At 42.6% G+C, this 14,104-nt stretch overlaps 1 protein-coding gene across 5 annotated transcripts in view; it reads left to right on the top strand.

Annotated features, from left to right (window-relative positions):
* Nucleotides 1–14,104, top strand: part of CD86 (CD86 molecule) — a 63,075-nt gene that overhangs the window by 26,387 nt on the left and 22,584 nt on the right. For 4 of the 5 annotated variants that reach the window (XM_011950820.1, XM_011950825.1, XM_011950823.1 and 1 more), the window contains exon 2: nucleotides 6,917–6,966. The exons of the other annotated variant lie outside the window; for it this stretch is intronic. In XM_011950820.1, coding sequence (XP_011806210.1) covers nucleotides 6,917–6,966 — 50 coding nt within the window. The remainder of the gene's footprint in view (nucleotides 1–6,916; nucleotides 6,967–14,104) is intronic. 5 annotated transcript variants of the gene reach the window in all.

Here is a 14,104-nt window from a genome sequence, read left to right as displayed (position 1 = left end):
AATACATTATTAAAATTAATGTCACCTATTTCTTTTTAATTTCTTCAATGTGACTACTACAAGTTTTCAAATTATATCTGTGGCTTGTAATTGTGGCTTATATTATATTCTCTTTTTCTGAGATGGAGTCTTACTCTGTTGCCCAGGCTAGAGTGCAGGGGCGCGATCTCTGCTCGTCACAACCTCTGCCTCCCAGGTTCAAGTGATTCTCCTGCCTCAGGCTCCTGAGTAGCTGAAATTACAGGTGCCTGCCACTACACCCGACTAATTTTTGTATTTTTAGTAGAGATGGGGTTTCCCCATAATGGCCAGGGTGGTCTCAAACTCCTGACCTGAGGTGATCCACCCGCCTCGGCCTCCAAAGTCCTGGGATTACAAGTGTGAGCCACCGCACCTGGCCTGTTTTATATTCTTATTGGACAGTGCTGATCTAGAGCAGGGATCAAGCCGTTTTTTCTATGAAAGGCCACATAGAAAATGTTTTCAGCTTTGCAGTCCATGAGGTCTCCATCATAGCTGTTCGACTCTTCCATTGTACTGCAAAAGCAGTCATAGATAATAATTTACAATAGACATGGCTGCGTTCCAGTACAACTATTAATAAAGGTAGGTGGTAGCCAGATTTGGCCTACAGGCTGTAGTTTGCTGACCCCTGATCTAGAAGATCCAAGATTTTATTCATATGTCTGGTGGCTTGGCAGAGACGGGAGGAAGGCCCAGATGGGACCATTGACCCAAACAGCTATACAGGCCTCTCCAGCATGATGGTCTCGGGATAGTGGGACATCTCGGGATGGTGGCTCAGAACTCCAGAAAAAGTACTCAAGACAGACAGGTAGAAGCTTCAAGGCTTCTTATGACCTAGCTTTCGAAGTCCCAGAATACCCTTTGTACTGCATTCTATGGTCAAACAGGTCACTCAGGCTAGCCCAGATTCAAAGAGAGGAGATCAGACTCTACCTCTTCATGGGAGGAGGAGTAGCCAAGAATATGTGTTTATTTTTAATCTACTATATCATTCTTCAAATCTCAGTTTAGGCTGGTCCTGTTATGGGCTCTCAAAGTACCATGAACCTCTCTTTTGTAGCACTTGTCATAGCTAGTTTTACATTTCTTTGTATGATTACTTGATCTCTATCTTGCTTTTCTACTAAACTGTAGGCAACCACATGAAGAGGAACTGTTTCTGGTTTTGCTCATTATATTCCTAGCACCAAACACAATGCCTGGTTCAATAAATATTTGTGGAAGAAACAAATGAATGAATGAACCAATAGCAAATGAATGAATAACAACTGTATCAATATTAATACCACATTTCTCCCTATTGCTGTCAAGTATATCATGAGATACTCTGTCAGAAGCCTTGCTAAAATTCAAATATATTTGATTCCCAATAACCTTCCTATTTTGCAGTTCAGAAACTTTATAAAGAAAGAAATAAGCCTATCTTACTCCTCCCCTCCCGGTATCTCAAAGGTAGTAATACCTGCTGCAAACATATAGCTTCATGTCCTGGTGATCTGAGAAGCAACGCTGTGCAGCATGTCACACCCAGAAGCAAGCCAAGGCCCCAGGCAGCTAGGGTTGCACTGGAACTCCACTCTCTTCTCAGCAAGCTGATGACGTGCCAGTCCAGCAGGCCTGGTTTGTCCAACCACAAGTATGAATCGGCAGAAGGCAGTGAGCTGGGCCCTGAGTGCTGCGGGGCTGAGGCTGACCAAATCCTTCCTCCACAGAGACTGTGGTGTCCCCTGCTTTGCTCAGGGCAAGAACTCTTGTATACCTCACGAGAAGCCAAGGACTACCTACCACCTTCCACACTGGCCCTGGAGCCTGCATTGTAGTTATTTGTGGACACTTTTTCTTCTTTTTAGTGTCAGGTGAGGGACCAAGGCCTGCATGTCTTTACAACCCCTCAACCTCTAGAACAATCTGACACTGAGTAGATGCAGCAAATGTTTGCCTCAATAAATAACCTTCTGAGGCACCAACAAACTTGTCAGCATTTTTCCTGATACTCTGGTTACCACTAACATTCTAGACAAAGTTGTGAAATAAATCTTTTTCTTTGTTGCTCTCCAACATCTACCGTGGACCCCTCCTCTCACTTCCTGTTTCGTCCTCTCTGCACTCCCCTATCCCACCCCATTTCTGGCTGCTGCCACCCCACTTCCCCTCATCCTGCTCTTTGCCTGAACAAGAGCCCACACGCTCCTTCAGACATCAGACACAAAGATACCCCTTCTTAGTTCCTTCCTTTTCTGCCCAAGTAGTCGTATTTCCCCAGAGCTCTTCTAGGTGTGGCTTAGATGGTCCACAGTAGTGTGCACCTGAAGCCTAAACCCACGCTGGGAAGCTAGTGCCTGCCCAGGTTAGAGCGGAGAAGGACTCTCTGTACCTGGCACACAGTGGGTATTCGAGCAGTGTTTGCAGAATGAACAGCAGCTCAGGGCAGAAACCCGCTTGATGCAAAGGGATGCTTTACGGCCCCTTCTCCTAGCCCAGAGTGTCCTCTCGATTCCAGGAGCCACCATCACACCTGGCCCTAGACTGTGCTGCTCCCCTCTGTCTCAGAGGCTAGAGAGCATCAGAGTCCTTTCCGCTGGCTCCTGTGGCAGAGCAAAAACTGGGTAGCATTTTTAAAGGTGCTCTGCCAGTGTGAAAGAAACACAGTGAGGCTGCATGGGTTTAAATCTCAGCTGTACCATTCACTAGCTGGGCGGCCAAGGGCAAGTACTGTGACCTCTTTGAGACTCCATTCCTTCATCTGTAACATGGGGACAAATAATCTCACCCTGTCGTGAGCAGTAACAGTACGATTAATCATTTAGCTGGCTCTTACTCATGTTCTTTGATGGGCCAGACATACAGAGTAAGTGAAAGTGGGTTACGGCAGGTGCTCTTCTTGGTTTCTGGAGTGAACCTTCAGTTACATGGAGGCTTGGAGGCTCCTCTTTTTAGATTGCTGACTAGTTCACCCACCTTATTCATAGACCTTATTCTGTGCTTAGCTGACAGAAATCTCCTCTCAGAGAATCCCCCCGGTAAATTCTTAGGTTCTTTCCTCTTCCATTCCCCTTTTTGCTCTCTCCCTCCAAAGGCAAGAGTTTCCACTTTACAGGCCCACTGGAGAAAGTTATGGCTTCTGGTTGTGGTTGGGGGTTCACTCATCTTCACAGTCAATGACATTGGAGAAACTGGCTTCGTAACCCAGCACACACCCTCGCACACACACATCATGGCTAGAGTGGAGAGAAATTCTTCATATGGGGCACTTGTACTTAATAAAAGAAAATCATATCAATCTTGCGTATTTTAGCATCCTATTACAACAGGGTCACTGATAAACTAAGTGTCCAGAGTGTTTTCTAGGATGGCATATGGTCTCCAAATTAACATTAGTGAAGTTTACTGGAAGGATTACTTCTGGGCCAGGCCAGGATTTTGAGGAGAGATGTGGTTGCTGTCACCACATCCTTGAAGGACTTTGGCAGAAGTGTGTTAGGCTTACTCTGGATAGCTTCAGAGGACAAAACCAGTATTGACAGAAAGGAGGTAAGGAGAAGCAGCTTCTAACCCAGGGGAAGAGAGACTTTCTAAACTGAGAATTCAAAAATGATACTGATTCCTTGTCAGGGTCAGGGCTTCTCCCCACTGTGTGATTACAGGGGCCATTTGTCCAAGATTCCTCAGAGCAATACTGATTTCATGTAATTATTTGAATATAATTTTATATTGAATTTCTTTTATTGTGAATATGACCATCTTTTCAAATGTATGAGATAGTTATTTCCAGTTCCATATACTATCTGTACATTTCTTTTGCCGGCTTTTAATTTGGGTCTTTGGCCTTTTTTCTTGTTTTCCTTATTCATTTGTAGAAGCTCTGTTTTACATAGAAAATTAATACTTTGTGACTAGTTGCAAATATTTTCAGTTGCTGAAAATACACAGTACGTGTTCCATGTAAAAGCTGAATGGCTGGTTCCTGATCGCTGTCTCCCTCCCTTCCAGCCAATAGATTTCAGAGTTTGGGCATTACCTATCGAGCCAAAGCTGACACCACAACAAGAGCAGAGGGTGGGAACAGAGTTCTCTGTCTGATTCCTGTGAACTTCCTCATACTAAATCACCAACAGCAACCTATTTATCATAGAATATGAGAATTGAACAAGTGCTGGCAAGGATGTGAAGAAATTGGAGCTCTTGTTCCAGTTGTCGATGGGAATGTAAAGTGATGTAGCTGCTGTGGAAAATAGTGTAGCAGTTCCTCAGAAAATTAAAAATAGAATGACCACATGATCTAGCAATTCCTCTTCTGGGTATACACCCAAAAGAACTGAAAGCAAAGTCTTAAAGAGATATTTGTACACCCTTGTTCATACCAGCATTATGCACAATAGCCAAAAGGTAGAAGCAACTCAAGTGTCCATCAACAGATGAATGGATGAACAAAATGTAGTATATACCTACAGTGGAATACCATTTAGTCTTAGAAAGAAAGGAAATTCAAACACATGCTACAATGTGGATGGCCCTTGAATGCATTATGCTAAGTGAAATAAGCCAGTCACAAAAAGACAAATACTGTATGAATCTACTTATACCCCATGCAGTCAAATTCATGGAAACAGAAGGTAGAATGGTGGTTGCCAAGAGCTGAGAGGAGAGACTGAAGAGTTATTGCTTAATGGGTATAGAGACTTAGTTTTGCAAGATGAAAGAGTTCTGAAGGTGGATGTAGTGATGACTGCACAACAGTGTGAATGTATTTCACACCACTGTACACTCAAAAGGTAAAGATAGCAAATTTTATGTATATCATACCACAATTAGTAATGATTTCTAAAACTTATGAGATGTAATTTCACCCTTTCCTATTGCTAAAGATCACAAATTAGAAAACACTTTGGGAAAAGGTACATGAAAATAACCCTTCCTGTGTTGATCACAGCATAAACATATAATCTCAGGGGAGAACAATTTGCAACTATTCTTCGACCCTTTGGTCAAGGAATTCTACTTCCAGGAATGTAGCTTACTCCCACCTGTGTGATATGGTGTATAATCAAGGTTTTTCCATTGCAACAAAAGATTGGAAACGATGTAAGTTTCCAATCTTATTATTGTCATCCAATAGAATATAATAGACTAATATGCAACTGTTAGCATGAGGATACTCATTACATGCTGATACAGAATAATCTCCAAGGTAGTCATATGTGTGCAAAACTGTACACAGTATGCTACCATTTGTGCTTAAAAATAAAAAGAAAACAGAATATGGGTCAATGTTTTTGTTTAGTTTTGTCTAAAGTAACTTCAAGTAGAGGCAGGAAACTGGTAACACGTAACGATGATCACCCTGTTACATCTATAGAAGAAAACTAGACAGCTAGGGGACAAGGCTGGGAGGGAGACTTGCTTTCCACTATTTATCACCTTTACCTTTCAAATTTAGTACCATCTACATTTAGTACCATGATCTATTCAAAAATATTTATTAAAAAAAGAAAAAGTATAGTCTAGAAGGAAGAAAAAAACATAACAGACACTTCTAGCCCAATGCTTTGCACTGGGAGCTATGAGAGCAGAGGAAAGAAACCCAGATGGCTTCTAGACAACACCGTCTGGGGAATACATTTCTGCTATTGGATCAAGAATAGTTGTGCATTTTTTCCTGGAAAGAATTGCTTTGTTTTTATCAACAGACCTAAGAATTTAGTGGACAGACCTGTGAATTAATTCACTGGCTAGGTTTTCCTTTTTACATTGGCTGTTAAAAAACTATAAGCCAAACTTATGTCCCACTCAGTGCAAACTGGGCAGATTTCTAGGGCAAGCATTTAGCACTGGCCTTGTCCCTGGCTCTGTATTATACAACTGTATTTGGTTTGCTTTTCCACCTGTTTCTTATGTTGGTCATCTTTCCTGTCTATGGCCGTACCATCCTGAATGTGTCTGATAGCATCTAATGTTGGTCACCTCTCCTTATTCTTTGCTTCCTTATAGGCCACTAAGCAGCCTTCTTGGTGCTAGTTAGGGTAAGTGCGTGGGTGGTGAAGGAGGGAGGAGGGAGAGGAAGAAAGAAGATAGAGATTTTAAAGCAAAGCATATCCTTTTTCTTGGCTTCATCATGTAGATTAAGTGAATTGCTCTCAAAGTGTGGTCCTTGGGCTGGCAGCATTGTCATCACCTTATGCTGTTAAACATAAAAATTATTGGGTTTCATCCCAACCTACTAAGCCAGACTTTCTGTGGATGAGGCCCAGGAGACTCTCCAGGTGATTTTTACTCACATTCAAGTTTGAGAACCACAGGAGAACAAAAGGAAGGCTGATTTCTAAGACTAAATACAATACTCTCCAATTGCCTCCATGATACCCGTTGTGTTGGTCAAGATAAATAATGCTAGCTATTGCAATAATCAATCGCCCAAATTTTATTTTTTGCCAATATCACAATCCAATGTAGATCAGTTGTGGGAGAGGTGTAAAGAGAGCTGCTTTACTAGTTTATTAAGCAAACTAGGTCCCTTCCATTGTAAGACTTTGCTCAATTTTCTAGGCCCTTGGACATTTCCTCTGGATCCCCTACTGCTAAGAAGGCAGGAGAGAGAGGCAAGAGAGGAGACTTTAGCAGCCAGATCTGGAAGAAACATCTTTTCTGCCCACAATTCCATTGGCTAGAAGGCAGTCTCATAGCCTATCTACCTGCAGGGGAGGTTGGGAAATGTGACCTATCTATGGAGCTAAGAGCAAAAGGAAATGGCTTTGATGAACCCCTGGCATTGTCTCTGCACACCCAAGAACCCAAGTGAATCCCAACCTCCACTTCTAGATCATGTTTTGGTGAACATCGGTTTTCAGTTTCCTTTTCTAATCAAGTTTTACCTTTTCTTTTTTGATTCTAGCACTATGGGACTGAGTATCATTCTCTTTGTGATGGCCTTCCTGCTCTCTGGTAAGAACCTTTCAGCTTTGTTAAGTGCTGGAATCCTACTGTCTCCTGATGAGTCTGACCACTACAAGCCCAGGCCTGAGACTTGGTGGGTTTTACTCACTTTCTACTGAGCGTTGTACAAGACCACATGCAAAAAAGACTTTCCTGGAGAAGAAGGAAGTGTTATGATTGAGAGCAGCTGATGGCAGGTAGCTGGGATGGAGCTCTCCTGCCATGTGCTTCTTCCGCCTCCGCAGTCTCACATCAGTGAGCCTAGATGCTCAGAGTGGGGTAGCCTGGCCTATCCCAAGGGGATAGGGGAAGGCTGCTGCACTAAGGCCCCTGAGACTTGACTCTTTTGCTCAACACATATTCTCTTCTGGTCTTTTCTGACCCTGTTTCTGTCTTTCTCAGGCTCCTAGGAAACAACTGATGGAATTCCAAAAGTCTCCCTTCATATGGAGCACTGGTTTTCACGTCCCTGTCTTCCCTACCCTCTCTCACTCCCTTCCCTATAGCCCATGCACATACATCATGGTTGCTACAGCTTCCTGACAAGTATGGATCTTCAGCTAATTGTGTCAGCTGATTCACAGTGGAGCCTAATGAAGCTGAAGCTTCAGAGCCCTCCATTTGCACAACCCTTTCTAAATCCCCCTCAAGACCCTGTGAAGAGCCCTCTAGCAGTGTGGTCACATGTCTTATGCTTTGGTAAAATTTGAATAAGTAAGATATTTTAACCACAATGAGTTATGACCACTGTCTCCTTCCTCTGCAACTTTTCCCTCCATGCCATTCTCCTCCTATCTGGTGGTGGTAGCAGTCAGGGGCATTTCGTATTTGAATTCTGCATTCTTTTTCTTAACTATCCACTGCCTCCCCTCAAAATTTTAACAGCATCCAGCCTCACAAAACTCAGATCTTCCCTGTTTACAGTTCTACTTTGAGTTTCAGTTTCTTCATCTGTAAACAGGGGTTGGCTGCAGTCCCTGCCATGTATCCTGTGACTCAGTGTCTTGTAGTTACTCCTGGCCCACCTCTTCCTGCTGCTCCTTCTCTCCACCTGCAGGTCTGAGAGGGAAGCCACCCCACTAAGACAGGGAGGTGAACTGAGCCTGAAGTTTGGCTCCAGCACCCACAGGCCACCAGCCATGAGTTCACCTCCTCAAGATGGCCACACACCATGCCCTTGGCCACTGTTCCCATGTCTGCTGTGGGTGATGAGGAGTCAGGGAACTACAAAGAGATGGTCCCTCAGATCCATGCTCACTGGAATAAGCCTTTTGGGATTTCTGTTTTCTGCTTAGCTTGTGGAGTCCTTGAGTGTGAGGTCTGTAGATGTGCCAGCTGTTCACTGACTTAGGTAACAACAGCTTCCAACCCCCAGGGTCCATGACCTGCTACCTTAGCTCCTGGGGAGGTGGGAGGTATGCACGTGTCAGAGAGCAAGGCAAGAAGACAAGACTGTAGAGAACATTATCCAATAAGATTCCCTTCTCATCCAACTTCTTATTTATTTAATTATTTATTTATTTATTATTTTTTTGAGACAGCATCTCTCTTTGTCACCCAGGCTGGAGTACAGTGGCATGGTCACAGCTCACTGTAGCCTCGATTATCTGGGCTCCAGCAATTATCCCACCTCAGCCTCCCCAAGTGCTAGAATTATATGCGTGAGCCACCGCACATGACTTATTTTATTTATTTGACAAATGCATGTATACACAAAGTCATGAATCATTTAACAACAGGGGTACATTCTGAGAAACACATTGTTAGGTGATTTTGTCATTGTGTAATCATCATAGAGCGTCCTTACACAAAACTAGATAGCATAGCCTGCTATTGCTCCTAGACTATAAGCCTGCACAGCATGTTACTGTGCTGAATACTGCAGGCGGCTATAACACAATGGTAAGTTTTTGTGTATCTGAACATATCTAAGCATAGAAAAGATACAGTAAAACATGGTGCTATAATCTTATGGGACCATCATTGTATATGACTAAAATGTGGCTGTGCAGTACATGACTGTATATATATACATATATACCCCTTACTTTGTGCCTGGTACTGTTCTAAGTACCTCATAAATATTAACTCGTTTAAGCCACACAATAACTTTCTGTTTTAGGTCTTGTTATTATTTCCCATTTTAAGATGTGGGCACTAAAGCCCAGAGAGGTGAAGTAGTTTACCCGAGATCGACATAGCTACTAAGTGGCAGAGTTTGGATTCACCCCCAGCAATGTAGATTTAGCATTTGTTCACTTGACTCTTCTCCTAACTCTCATGGTAAACCATGAATAAGTGGTAAGACTTCTTCCATGGGGCCTGAACAGCTTTGGTGGATAATACAGCTTCTGCCTCATCCATGTTCATCCAGTGCATCCTCCCCATCACCTGCAGCTGACACCTCAGTTGACCCAAAAGCTTAGGCCCAAGCCCTTCTCATCAAAGTGACCAGTCCAGCTCTTAAGATCTGGGAGAGAAGGAAGAAAAATGTCCTGGAAACACATTTCCAGAAAACACTAAACTGGAACACCATCTCCCACCAACTTTTCTGACTCTGCACACTGAAAGTGAGAAAGTAAAGCTGAGACACTATGAAAACTGAGTTCAGGTGTCACTTTTGCCCTTGACTTGCTGTTGACACTTCTTAGAAATTTCTTAGCTACTGAGAAGAGAGTTATCAATATTGAAAACAACAACTTCAAATGGTAACCGTTTAAGTTTTATGGTGGTGAGAGAATAAGTGACTATATCTTTGGCAGTGCAAATTTAAAGAAATAATGGAAAACCCATGACATCAGATTAGAAAATAACATTGCCAATAATTCACACACGATGAAAAGCAACAACAAATCAGATTCTATTCTTCTTTAAAAAAAGGAAAAATTCCATTTGAATTCTATCTGCCTTTCTTCTCAGGGCACATCTCTGCTTACTGGGCTGGTGAATAGTGACCTAGCCACAGGGCAGGCATCCAAAGGCAGAAAGGAGATGCAATTGGCCCAAATAATCCACCCCCAAAATGTAGAGCTGAATAATTCATTTCACGTCATAGAAACAGCAATACAGTCAAGCAATTCTGTTTCACTTTTCCCTCCCTTATATGTTGTGTCCTCTGTCATGGAAATCTGACACAGTAGTATTTGCTACCCCTGCTCTTGAGGGTAAAATTGGATGGGAGTTTAAGAATGAAATGGGCACCCATGGCCTTGCAGAATTAGGTTACAGTTTGTGCCCTGTATTTATAAAGCGAAAGGAATTTCTAGTGCCACTTGCAGAGGCACCTCTAACTTTCAAGCTCTGTTTGCCGCTGTCCTGGCACCTGCATCACACTGTTAGGCTGGAACCAGAGAGGATTTTGAAAAATCAGTAGCTCCCACATCAGGAGGAAGTATCTTTCCAGTTTGAGTTTTGGTAGCTGCTCTCTTTTGGTGTGAGGGTTCTCTGGGTCCTAGGGCTTCTCACTTCTCTTGAACAATACCTCTAGTTAATTTCATGTACCTGGAGTGGTAGTTGGAATATTTCTTCATTTTAAGATTTTTTTTTTTTTTTTTTTTTGAGACAAAGTCTCACTCTGTCACCCAAGCTAAAGTGCAATGGCATGATCTTGACTCATGGCAACCTCCACCTCCCGGGTTCAAGCGATTCTCTTGCCTCAGCCTCCCAAGTAGCTGGGATTACAGACACCTACCACCACACCCAGATAAGTGTTGTATTTTTAGAGAAGATGGGATTTCACCATGTTGGCCATGCTAGTCTCGAACTCCTGAGCTCAGGTGATCTGCCCACCTCAGCCTCCCCAAAGTGCTGGGATTATAGGCGTGAGCCACAGTGCCCGGCCCACTTTAAGATTTATGCAAGATTGGCTCAAACCCTTATTCCTGTGGAAAGGTCCACTGATTTCCCCCCAGATTTTTGCAGATATCTGCGTGGATGGTTAGTTTTGACTCCCATTTCTTGCTGTTGTTGATAGCCCTCATTAAAACCATCACCTGGAGGTGAATAGACAGCTGAGACCTGTCATTCCCAAAGAATTGTCATGGAGCCTAATAGTTCTATTGCATTCACCCCCTTATGTTAAGCCACCATTTCAGTGTTTTTAAAAAAAGATGTATGTTGTCTAGTAGGGAGTATCTTACCCCCAAATTAGTTGATTGTTTCAGTAGGGCTTTTAGTGGGTTCCAGAGAAAATGAGCAATCAGACAAGTTGATTTAGTGGAAGACAATCACTGAATAGGATGTGTATAGGGTTGTTTGGGAGCAAGAGTGAAATTGGTATGGAACAGAGAGGCTCCCAAGGCAAGCAGACATTTTTTTTGGAAGGAGCAAGTGTTTGAGAGTCTGTGGCTTATTTTTCCTTTATGAGAGGGGAGTTTTAATACCATTTCCAAAATATGTAACCTGGTATTTTGTCCCCAGAAGTACTGTTGACATGTATGGAAGCAAAAAACTCTGTCACTCAAGCTAGAGGAGTGCAGTGGTGCCATCAAAGCTTACTGCAGCCTCTAATTCCCAGGCTCAAGAGATGTTTCTGCCTCAGCCACTGGAATAGCTGGGACTCTAAGTGCACGCCACCATGCTTGGCTAGTTTTTTTTTTAGAGACAGGATCTCGTTTTGTTGCCCAGGGTGGTCTTGAACCTTTTTGAAGTGATTGTCTCGTCTCAGCTTCTTAAAATCCTGGGATTATAGGCATGGCCTATTTTAATGTTTTATAATTTTTTGTACTTTTTGATGTTACTTCAAATATCTTTTTAAGTATCCTAAATATACTTATTTAAAAACTTTTTTGAGTAAATTTATCTATAAATTATTGATTTTATGTTGATAGACATTGTTCTCTATGATTAATAATGTTAAAAATAAATAAACAAAAACAAGTAACTCAATTAATGCTTACCACAGGCCAGGGTTTGCTCCAACGCTAACTCGAATATTCATTCCTTTAATCCTCACAACAAACCTATGAGGTAGGTACCATTATTGTTCCTGTTTTTCACAAGAGGAAATTGAGACACAGGGGAGTTGAGTAATTTGCCTACAGTAACACAGGCAGTGAGTAGTTGAGCTGAAATTGAACTCACACTGTCCAGAATCCATACTCTTGGTTATAATAGTGTACTGCCCTATAGCTTTCTGTTTCACAGCTACATGGCATTACTTTATATGGATACATCATTATTTGTTAAACCATTTAACTTATTTCCAGTGTATTGTTCTTATAAACAATGAATATCTGTATACTTCTAATTTTGTGCACATGTATCTTTTGTAGAATGAATTCCTAAGAAACGGAATTGCTAAGTCAATGCTTAAGCCCATAATTAATTTTCTTACATATTACCAACTGTCCTCCAAAAAGATTGTACCAGTTTAGAATTTCACCAGCAGTACATGACAGGACCCATTTTCCTAACACTCTCACGGACACTGGGAATTACCAGGATGATTTTTAATATGTGCCAATCAGATGGGCAAAAAGAATGGTTTCTCACTGAGGTTCAAATTGCATTTCCCTAGTTATTCTTGAGATTTTTCCATTCATTCCTTCAACAATCACTTATTGAGCGCTTCATATTTGTAAGGGACAATTTCAGGTACTGGAAATGTCACAGTGAGGAAAAGTGACAGAGCCCCTGCTGTCATGGAGCTTATTCTAATGGGAGACATCAGGTACTCAGCTGAGCTGGTAGAGAGAGAGCTGAGTTGTCAGGTGTCAGAGGAGCCAATTATAGCAGCAAAACAAAAATGAAATACTTCAGCTTTTAATCTCTTACTACGACGGTATAATCAAAAGCCTAAAATGGGGGGAAGGGCAGACTCTGCCTGTTCGATTTCCCCACATAAAATGACCCCCAGTTGAGGGTCAGGTGAATCAGTGCAGACTTAGGGGGTCACCTTACTGCTGAAGAAGGCCCAGATGAAAGGCTCTAGCAGTCTTATGGACCTGGGGGTGCAGGAATCCAAGGATGGGGAGAATTCACAGAGGAAAATGAAGTGAGAGGGCTAGGAGTGGAAAAGTATAAGGTACTGAGTTAGTGTGGGGAACAGTGTCTTTAGGGCTAGGAGTGGAAAAAATACTAGGTACTGAGTCAGAGTGGGGAAAAGTGTCTTCTCCGTGATGAGGAGGCTTCAACAGAGGCTTTGTAAAAATAAGAGGTGCCTGAAGACCTCACCCCAGAGCCTCAGATAAAGTGACCTAAGAATAAGGGTGCCTGGGCTAAAATTGCAAGTATGTGAAAAAGCATGACTGGCGGGAGGCCTGAGATCTTGACTGCAACCCCCTTCAGAGACTGCCATGCACTGACTGTGCACCAAAAGGGCACCTTCCTCAGCAAAGCCTATCAGATTAAGTCTCTTTAATTGCCTGTGGTCAGGTCTGAAAAATCACACATAGATTTTTAATCAGAACCCAGACCTCTCAGGAGAGACAGACAATAACCAAACATACCATGTCATGTCATGTCATGATAAGTACCACAATAAAAAATAAGTCAGCATGAGGGATAGAATGCCAAGGATGCTATCTTCAATAGAATGGTCAGAAAAATCTCCCTGGGAGGTAGCATTTAATGAAAGACCTAAATGAAGTGAAGGAGTAGCTGTGAGACTGTCTGGAGGAAGAACCTTCCAGACAGAGGGAACAACATGAGAAGAGGACTTGAGACAGAGCGTGTGATCTTTTGGAGGAATGGCAAGGGAGGCAGTGTGGCTGGGGCAGAGTAAGTGGGGGAAAGAGGCCTGATAGGTACTGGGGACCCAATTACATGAGGTCTTGTAAGGCCAGGGGAAGGACTTTGGATGTAGTTCTCAGTGTGAGGGGAAGGGATCTGGATATAATTTTCAGTTTCGTGGGAAGGCATCAGAGGCTTCTGAACAGGAGGATTATGTGATTGGAGCTGTATTTTTAAGGGATCATTTTGGCTTGAGAAACTAGACTCGGGGACAAGGATGGAGCAGGAAGATGAGTTAGGAGACAATTACATTAGTCTCCTCCACCTTTTTCTTAACATATTGGAGTTCAGCTCTGGCTGTAGTAGTTCTAGATGTCCTCAGACACACTTGTGTAGAGCCTCTGTTGGGTATTTTGGGTATACAGATGATCCATCTTGGTTACACAGATGATTTAGATGATTGTAGACATAAGAG

The sequence above is a fragment of the Colobus angolensis genome, unplaced genomic scaffold, assembly GCF_000951035.1.
Source record: "Colobus angolensis palliatus isolate OR3802 unplaced genomic scaffold, Cang.pa_1.0 Scaffold31, whole genome shotgun sequence".
NCBI lineage: Eukaryota > Metazoa > Chordata > Mammalia > Primates > Cercopithecidae > Colobus > Colobus angolensis.
Note: the sequence above shows the minus strand (reverse complement) of the source record. Positions and strands in the feature narration are given on the sequence as shown.